General features: G+C 42.3%; 1 protein-coding gene across 1 annotated transcript in view; it reads left to right on the top strand.

Annotated features, from left to right (window-relative positions):
• Window positions 1-10,328, top strand: part of PRKAR2A (protein kinase cAMP-dependent type II regulatory subunit alpha) — an 83,854-nt gene continuing 73,526 nt past the window's right edge. The window contains exon 1 of the mRNA XM_082210373.1: window positions 1-716. Coding sequence (XP_082066499.1) covers window positions 452-716 — 265 coding nt within the window. The 5' untranslated portion in view covers window positions 1-451. The remainder of the gene's footprint in view (window positions 717-10,328) is intronic.

Raw genomic sequence — 10,328 nt, 5'->3', positions numbered from 1 at the left:
TGCTTCTCTCTCTTTCTCTGTGGCGCTCTCCGCCGCTTCCTGCTGGGCATGCGCAGCTCGCCTCGCGCTTCCGTTCCGGCCCCTCCTTCCCCCGACTACCCCGCCGCTCCGTTCCTTTCTCTCTCTCGCGTGTCAGAGAGCGGCGGCGGCAGCGGCGCGAGCGCGGCGGTTCCCTCAGGGCTGACGGAGGGCTCGAGGAGGAGGAGGAGGCAGGACGTGGAGGCGGAGAAAGCGGCGGCGGCCACCCCCTACCTCCGGCTCCAGGCCCGCGTAGAAAGCTGAGGGGGAGAGATAGATAGAGGTGGGCGGCGGCGGCGGCGACCACGACCAACCGCCACAGTAGTTGTAGCGGCGGCGGCGGCGAGCAGGGACTCCCGCTCTCTCTCTGACGTGTCTCTCTCTGTCTCTCCCGGGCCCGTCCGTTGAGTCTCCCGCGCGCCTCGGCTACAAGATGAGCATCGAGATCCCGCCGGGTCTGACGGAGCTGCTGCAGGGCTACACGGTGGAGGTGCTGCGGCACCGGCCGCCGGACCTGCTGGCCTTCGCCGCCGAGTACTTCGGCCGCCTGAGGGAAACCCGCGACCAGCAGCAGAGGGAGCTTCAGGCTGGCGTGGGGGCCAGGGGAAAAGGGGTCAACTTCGGCGCCGAGCCCATGCAGACAGAGTCCAACGGCGAGGAAGAGCGCAGGGACGAAGATTCGGACTCCGACTTCGAGCGTGAGTGAGGGGCGGGTCGGGGTCAGGGGGGCGGCCTGGTGGTGGGGGTGGGGTGGCCCTCCACCCCGTCCTCTGCCTGGCCTGCAAGTGGGGGGTGGGTTGGGGGGTTGTGTTTTAAAGGCTCTAAAGATTATTATTATTATTACTGCCCCCAGACCCCAGGAACTGTAGGAAACAATAGGGGCAGCCCTGTTCAGGGAAGTTTTTAATGTGTGATATCTTAGTGTATTGTTGGTCTTTGTGGAAGCCGCCCAGAGTGGCTGGGGAACAAATAATAAATGTATTATTATTATTATTATTAATTATTATTATTATTATTATAGCTGCCCTTCCACGCGCCTGCGGCTTCTGCAAAAGGATCGCTTAACGCGGGACTGGTTGCGCTTTTCAGCTCGCATTACAGCCCTTGTTAGTCTGATCAGCGAAAGATGGGCTTAATCCTCTCTCTCCCTCGCTGCTTTACACGGCTTGTTTCTGCGCCAAGCGGGTGGGTGGGGGATCCTCACCGCAGGTTTCTTGAGTTCCACGACGGGAGAAAGGCGAGACATAAAAACGTGCCCGACAGATAAACATGCCAGAAAGGATCTGCAGATAACAGCGTGCACAAGGGTGTGCGTGGCTCTCTCGTACATGGAGTAGGTGTGACCTTGCGTGTGTAGTGAAAGAAGGTGCAGTGTATAAGATAGAGAGCCTTTTTGTCTATTCTTTTCCGCCTGCCAAAGTGGGTTATTAATTATTATGGGTTTGTTGACAGTGCGGTTGCAATAGCAGCTTAATCTTGTCCCCAGCCATTGCATTGTCTGCCCTAGTACCAGGGTAATTGCACACAACTGGAACTGAAGTTAATTGTTCAGAAGACAAGCCAGTTGCTTTAGAATGTCTGCAGTTGAATCTTAGCCCCCTGGCAAAGAGATAAGGCATGCGAAAGCAAAGCTTGTAGAGTTCTGATGATACTATGCCATGCCTTCTATTTAAGTTTGTGGTATATAAATATTTTTATAAAAGCATTTTGCATGGGTGGGAGTAATTTGCTTCACTTGAGTCAGTCTTAAATGAATGAGAGCCTTCTTGTGAGCAGGGGGAGGGAGGGATTTAGGTGGCTGGAAAGGAAGAAAGCTTTCAAGGAAATCTCAGGAGGGTGGAGGGAGTGGCTTGAAGGAGTCTCCTCTCCATTCTGGAATGTGTGGTGGAGTGGAGAGGATTTACAGCACCCATTTTTGTGTGTGTGGTAGTATGATCCTAGCCTTTCAGCTATGTTTCTGGAAGGACGAGAAGAGCATGAAGTGAATCCATCATTCTTGGAGCAGAGCTTTTTGTGCAAGTAGTAGGTTCTTTCGTGATGTTATGAGAAGGCAGAACCCCCTGGAGATGACCTCAACTTTTGGAGTGAGGTAACAGGCTTTCTCTTTGTGTAGATGTAGGTAACGTTTTGGAGATTCCCACAATAGCATTTAGACTGGACACACTCTGGATATGTTGGAGATATATTTGCCATGCTTGAGAGGAGGGGAAAAGTAAGGAAGGTTTTTTCCCTCCCTAGTCTCCTTTTTTTTTTTTTTTGAAACATTCATAGAAGGTACTGTAACTTCCTGAATTGTGATACACTTTTGCTGGGAGTGAGAGTTTGGACTGTGGAAGGCTTGTGTTTGTTAAGATTATGTACGAGTCTGGGTCAGGACTGTCATGCTATCATTTACAATGATGTGGATTCCACAAAGCGGCTTTACAATGATGTCTAGCTTTACAATGATGTCTAGCCGGATCAAAAGCAGTTGGTGATTACAGATTTTAAAATCAGGTGGTTTTTTTTTAAAAAAATAGAAAATCCCAAGAGGATATTTGGGTTCATTTGTTGCAGCAAATACAGCAAAGAGCCTTGTGCCACCTTAAAAGGTAACAAAATATGGCTTTCTAGGACTAAATTTGTTAAGACTGTGTGATTACTCTTAAATACTAAGTGTCTCCTAAATAATAACTACTTGAATATTAAACCTGGATCTAAGCAGTTAATCCTTAAACTCAACCATTAATTCCACCAGTTGTATGGTTGAAGGTGGCTTTCCTATGTAAGTGAATACCCAATTTGATCATTTCTCATATACTTTACCTACCACATACACACACGATTTCCTGCAATAATTATGAATGCTGGTATGAGTGCAGCCTTGGAGTGCTTTATTCCCATGACAGATACTTTACCTTCTTTGTATGTGAGTTGCTCTGTTCTTAATTTCAGAATACTGTATGATAAAAGGCAGAAAAGGGAAATCCTGCAGGGAATTGGCATTCTGAAGTTTAGGGTAGGGATCATGAAATGGTGAGTTTAAATATAGATTCAGTTTCTGGATTAAGAAGCAAGGGAGTGTTGTGAGCAAAGAAGGGTTGTATTGCATTGTGGGGATGAACGAGGGAATATGCATGAGGTAGCTGTAAGAGAAAATAGGGTTGAATGGAATGCTGGGGTTGTGGGAAAATTGTTTTCTGTTGAGTTTTAGATCAATTGATTAGGTGTTACAGAAACCAGTAGTAAAGCATAACCAGTTTTCATGGTGAAGACTTGACATGATGTAGGATTTATTTCTTAGTGTGACATATGCTGTTGAAATTTAAAAAATGCAAGTGAGTTTAAGTTAAGTATCTCTTAAATTAATTCCTTTAACTCTCTGAGCTAAATATCTCTTCAAATAAATTTCATTCCCTTTCCCCCAGAAGATGCAGTGCAAGTGTGGAGGTAAGGAGTTCTCAAGTGATCCATTTGCCTTGCCAGGTTGCACTTTCACCTCTAGCATTGTGTTAGAAACTGGGATAGGAAAGAGAGGAGCCATGTCCAGGTGCCCCCCCCCCGCCATGGTACCAGACCAGGTGATTCACCTGGCAGCATTTTTTTTTTTAAGATGCATCTTTTGCTGCTGGGCAAAACAGGTGTTTTGCAGGGCAGCACACAGTGCCCGACCAACTGACTGCAACCAAGCAGGTGGAGATGCTAAGCACAAAAAGTTGGCGCCCAGATATCTCCATCCAGTCATAAAAGGCTGGTTGCCAGTTGCAAAATGTGACTGGCGCCCAGCTAATTTTGAACATTGCATAAGATTATTTAAATTTTATATATAATTTACCTGTCTTTCATCATAGTTAGATGTTTCTAGTCAGCCCAAGCTCTTTTGTCCTTGTATCTAATACTCCTTAACACTAAATTGTGAATTTTGAGTTAATACTCAGTAACTTAGTTCCTAACTTTCCTTCTATGAATGGACCAGACTTAACATTAACGGGAAAGGGATTTCTAGCTTCCCCCTTCCCTTTGCTGTCCCTTGAAAATCTGTTCCAGGGGATTGGTGGACCTTTGGAAATGATGTACAATGTGGTGCAAGGGCATGTAGGGTTTTTGACTAAAACTCCCCCTGTTACTTTAATAGCAGAGGTTCCAAGCTAATGTGTTTTGTCTCCCAAGTTCTTATTTGAGCCAACTGAGAGTTTAATGGCTACAGTTTTGGACCAGAAAGATTCCATTTCAAATCCTGGCTGAGCCACGAAGCTTATTTGGTGACCTTGTCAGTCACAATCTCAAGAGCTGTGTGGATAAAATGGATAATCCATATGTGTAGTGGTCAGAGCTCCTTCAGGGAAGGGTGAAATGCAACTGTAATAAAATAAGCAGTTAGATTTGTTTATGTAGTAAGTATAGATTTATTATAAATAATTTTCTTCTAATCTGTTTTCCTTCTTTGTATTGGGGTCACTGTGGTGGTCTTTGGTTTATATAGCAGTTAATGTTGTAACTGCAATCAGTTTTCTCCATATTCAGAGCAGTTGTGACCAAACTGTGAGCTAATATATTTGAGACTATGTGGGACCAACTTTGAAGACACCTTGGAAATCACAAATGGTTTACAATATTGCCATCAAGGTTTTACCTGAGGCTGGTTACTCAGAATATATTACTATTATTCATTCAGTCTCCTGGTTTGTTTCAGAACCCAGTTTGCTCCCTTTTAGAACGCTTAATAGTTTGTACTTTGGTTTTCTCCGAGAGACTTACTGTAGCCTGTTCTATTTAGATGAGGGCGTGTTCTTTGTTTCACTACTGTCTTGGTGATTTAGTGGGACAGGGTGGGGCTTGTTTTGGTGGTGGTACCTAGGCTGTGGGAGATGTATTTGGCTCCTTTGGTTTTTTCATTTTCTCATGAATACTGTATTTTCCAATGATGGGGTTTGATTGATTCCACACACCACCTTTTCTAAGGCTAGTTTCTGTGTTGTTCTTCAGTATATAATATAGTGATTACTGTTTTTTCATCAGTGGTTTAATTAGTGGGGGCCTTTTAGCTGAAAGGAGATAGTCATGTTAACACAACATATTTTATCCTCCAATTGAAGATAAGTCTGGCTCAGCCCAAAATGAATTGTCACTACAATTTTATTTTGTGTGTGAAACATCTTATTTTACCCCTTTTTTTAGTTCATAAGTTTATTGTACTAACCAGAGGCTGTGGAAAGTCTATAAAATCAGAAATAGTTTAAAATAGAGTGAGCAACTACAATACACAACAAAATCCTGAAGTACGAGAGAATAGGTAACAAAGATACCACGATATCCGGACAGACGAAATAATCAATTTTGACCTCCTAGTCCCCCATACAGGTATTTCTTAATCTTTTAAATCTTTTTTTGCGGCCATATGACTTCGTTACCCACCTTAAAGTCATTACATATGTGGAAATGTGGAATAGGTTAGTCTTATAACTAAATATGCAGTGTGAAATAGGTTTTCAGGGAGTTTCCTGGTGCACCTGAACCCAAGCAGCCTTGCTTTCCCTTCCTTCACTGAGAACTCTCTCATGCACTCTGAGTTCCTGCTTTGTGCAGTGCTTCAAAGGCTCATGACAACCAGCTGGTTGTCAAGTGCTTTGGGAGCTACAGAAAATAGGCTTTTGACAAGCCCTGTCCTTACCTGTATGGCGTTAGTTGTCTTGAGGGAAGTGCCTTTCCCAAAAAGGCCTTGCAGGCCAAATGGGGAATCATGGCAGGGCCAAGACAGGCCAATGGGCCCAAGGTTACGTTTCCCCGATCAGGGTTCAAAATCAGCAGGGCGCCAGGCACATTTTGCATCTAAAGATTCTCCATTTGTGAGCACTTCAAAAATTCTGGGTGCCATTTTTGTGCCTGGCTGACACTTGAGGGTTACTTAAATGTATGGGCTTTGAAGCCTCAAAGTGTATATTAAGGATAGACAATATTTTAAGGAGCTTAACAATAAAGAGTAGGGTGTTTTGAAAACTGAAGTATGGTACAATTTTTTATTGCGACACCCAATTAAACATGTATTAACAGTTGCTGCTAAAAATGTGATATTAACAATGTGTCACTTACGTAAATTGCGTATTAGTTCATGCGTTTCAAAATAATAAATAAAAAGTGTTGCCGACACACACCCCAGTGGTGACTAGACATTCTGTTTTGGTGCCCACAACCCAGGTCCCAGAAGCCATTTGGCACCTATCTTTTCTATAACCCAGTGGTTACAGGGAGCTTCTTTGAAAGTGTGTTCTCATTGCTAATTAACTGATTAAAGATACACTTTTAGCACCAAAGGTGATTACTATATCTGTCAATGTCAGCTGTTACAGCAACTTTCTTTGAACTTTGACAGATGTCAATCACCTAATGCCATTATGATGCCATAGAATGTCCCATTTACATGTCAGAGTTTATCTGTGTGGGCATTCCGCTCTAGGGCTTGCCAGTTAGATAGATAGATTCTTTATTGTCATTACACAAGTGCAACATTGCACAAAGTGCAACGAAATTGGATGCCATCCCTTAAAACAACAAAAGCAAGACAACAACAACAACCAAACAAACCACATTCCAGCCACACCCACACCACACCCATCAAACTCCCAGGTCACACTAACGAGTTACAGCATTCAAAAGGGCCACAGCTCTTGGATAGAAACTGTTTTTCAGTCTATTTGTCTTTGACTTGATGTTTCTATATCTTCTGCCAGAAGGCAGTAGTGCAAACAGACAGTGTCCCGGGTCAGATGAATCCTGCAGGATGTTATTTGCTTTCCTAAGACAACGGGAACCGTACAGTTCTTCCAAAGATGGGAGAGGATGACCAATAATCCTTTGGGCTGTGGTTATGACCTTCTGGAGCACCTTCCTCTCCCTAGCTGTACAACTGGAGAACCAAGCACAGTATGTTACTCAGTATGCATTATTTCCCTTCCCCCTAAATATTCATTTGGTGATAACTTGCTATACACTCTTTTTCTCTTTAAAGGCTTATTTGCTTTGTATACAATTGTATTTACAATTGAGTGGTGTATTCATTTTTTTTCTAGAAAAAGAGGTGCCGGAATTTGTTGACCTTTTTTTAGAGGGGAGCACCCAGCCAAAGTTGTTGAGCGCAGCCTCTGGTGATTGGCAGTGTCAAATGATGTCGCTTTGGTTTGATATCACACAAATCTAAATTTCAGAATCTATCCATGGGCCCAAACTCGATATAGGGAGAAAAGGCAAACAGTTTGAAGGATACCATTTTGTATGCATTCACCTGGGAGTAAGCTCTGTTGAGCCCAGTGTGGCTCACTTCTGCGCAAATTAGCACAGGCATATACTTTTATAGACTTATTTAAGCATGTGCACTGCTGAAATATTTTTCAGTCATGCTTCTGCTGTTTAAGTCATGCTTTTAAGTTGCCAAGTTGTGACCAGGCTTCATAGCCAATAATTATCTCCATTATACGCTAAGTAGTAAAATTTTCTCTGAGCGCATGCAGAATTTTCTCCCCTTTCAACAGTGCAAGTAGAAAACTATCCCACCTTTCCCACACAGAATTTATGAGAATGACCTATAGAAGAGATGACATGAGTCCCTGCATGTGTCTTCAAAAGTAGAAAACATTGTCCCTCTGTCCCTGGCAAGTATTTCATCATACATTAGGGATGGGCAGACTTCAGCCTTGTGTGATCTACCTATGGTTCAAGGAGAACCATAATTCAATTCATACAGTGCATAGTGTCTATTCAACTCAGAACTGAAAAACCTGCCCACACCTCTAAGTTACCCAACATCATCATCCTTCCTAAGTATTTCCTTTTTCAGATTAATTTAAAGAATTTGTCAAAATTTATAGTCTACTATTAAATGTTGATGACAGTTGTGATAGTGTTTTTTTAAAAGCTTGTGGGTGGCGGGAAATGATTTCCTCATATATCAGATTGTCATTTTTATTTGAATGTTCCATTAACATGGTAAACAGTGCTGAAAGTGGCTCATCACATCAGAAAACTGCACATAATAAAACATAGCAACATTTCAAGATAATTCACTGACAATGGCAAAGTGTAACAGAAATTAAATAATCATTTAAATGTATTGCATATTTATAAAAGGTGAAGCCTGAGGAATCTGTCAAAACCTAAGGGACAATAATTATAAAATAATGTGTAATTGATATTTGACTCCGGACTGACTGCTTAGAATAATAGCTCTCAATGCTGGGGGTAACACTCAAAATATTATTATTTTCTACTTCTACCACATATGATGAACCTTCCCCAAAATTAAATTATACAAAATCACTAGATCCTTTTGTGATGATAGGTTATTTGAAAACATTAATCTAGAATTACCTCAAATAAGGGGATTCTAGCATCAAATCACACTACGCAACATGACTAGCAGAGCTCAACAAAGGCTCAAAGGCAGTCAATTAAAATTTTGTATTTTATAGGTGAGGATCATGGAGACTGAAAGATGCCTAAGGCCAGCCATGGCTGCATTTGCACATAATGGTAAACCACGGTTTAGCATTCTTAATTAGATGATACTTAATTTTTGGCACTTGCTCCCAGAACATGATTGTTGACACTGATTTATGCATCATAGAGCCTGGTCCTCCTGATGTTCCAGCAGTTCCATTCATGTTTCTATAGCCATGGTTTTGTGAATCTGACAGCCACCACTGATTATATCATTCATAAATAGATTTACAGGAAAGGCAAATCAGGATCTCAATTTCCTAAATTTTGTGATTTTTCACTTCCACTTCAGGGAAAAAAGGAAAGTGTTTGAAGCCTTTTGATGCTATGGCTCTGAGCCCAAAGCTTTAAGCATGAAGTGTGTCAGTGCAAGGACAGAAATAATTCTGTCTTTACCATGGAATGCCAAATGGAGATTCTGCAAATACTGAGTTAACGTCAGATCCTGTGTCTATTCTTTACCCTCTAGCTGATAATGACTTTTCCTTTAAAAAAATAAAGGTATTGCTAGGCTTCAGCAGTTCAACAAATTTATTTAAGGCATTTCTGACTGATCTGTATGTCCCAACACAGTAGAAAGAAACATAACTAGGTTTGTCTTCTGGAGCCACCTCTTAAGTGAACTGGGGATGAGTGCTCCCAGTCATATGGATAAAACTGACATTTTCCAGCACTGTTTTCCTACTTTATATATCCACAAATGAGATCTTCACGGTGGACGATGCAACCAACATGGGGAAAATCTGGAAACTGGACCACTTTTCAGGAGTACATTAAGACATCTTGGGTCATGACTTTGCCAGCACTCCATGTTATCAGCTTTGGTGACCACACGCCGGAGGTGGTAGACAATTTCGTCTGTGCTCTACCATAGCCAGCAACCTTTCCACTGATGCTGAGCTAGGGAAATGTATTGGTAAGGCAGCTATGGCAATGGCTCACCTCTCCAAAAGGGTCTGGGAGAATGTGATGCTAGCAACCAATACCAAGACGAGGGTTTGTCAGACTTGCATGTTGAGCATACTGCTTTATGTAAGTGAGTCATGGGCAACTTACACCCACCAGGAGCGATGCCACAACACCATGTGCACTGCATCAGGAAGATTTTGGGCAGAACAGAGTCTCAAGCAAAGATATGCTCTCCCAAGCCTATATTGTCTCTAGAGCCACAGCAGGCACTGTAACTCCCAACTGTTTGACTTTACCCTTGATGGCGCACTCTTCCATTGTCTCTCTTCAGACATATGGATGCCAACTATAGCAATAGGAACTTTCCTTTCTTTCTACTGTTACAGGTCTTCCATGTGTTGCAATACTCTGAAGTTTATCCTGTAGTACATTGCCATTGTCAGTGCTTTTCATGAGCATTATTTGCTTCACTACTGTGGCTTGTTTCCTGGTTGCTAGAGAATTCTTCAGATAATTATGCATCATGTCAGCAAGATTAGCACTGATTTGGAAGATTCGTCTCTGTAGCGTGGTGTTGTATTGGAATTTGCTGTGTTTGAATCTAAAATCACAACATTTCTGCAGTATTTTGTTGACAATTTTTCAATCAGAATTAGTTTAGCATGAGTGATGTTCCATGTAATAGCAACACAGGCTTTAGTCTTTGAGTCATCTTCTTTAGTGACTGCTGAAAGTAGTTTGTTTGACTGCTTTAATGTAGTTTAATTTATTTTTCCTTAATTCTGGTATTCTGATTAAATATTCTTTGTGATTGTTTCCTAGCAGTGTTTCAAATGGTTTCCTTTGTTGTGAGTGATGCATTGCAGATAAGACACTGGTATTTGCATCTTAACAGTGAATTCAAGTTCTTCTTCCCATTTTGGCAGGGGTGC

Source organism: Podarcis vaucheri (assembly GCF_965113315.1).
Source record: "Podarcis vaucheri genome assembly, chromosome: 2".
NCBI classification, from domain to species: Eukaryota; Metazoa; Chordata; class Lepidosauria; order Squamata; family Lacertidae; genus Podarcis; species Podarcis vaucheri.
This window is presented reverse-complemented; position numbering and strand designations above follow the sequence as displayed.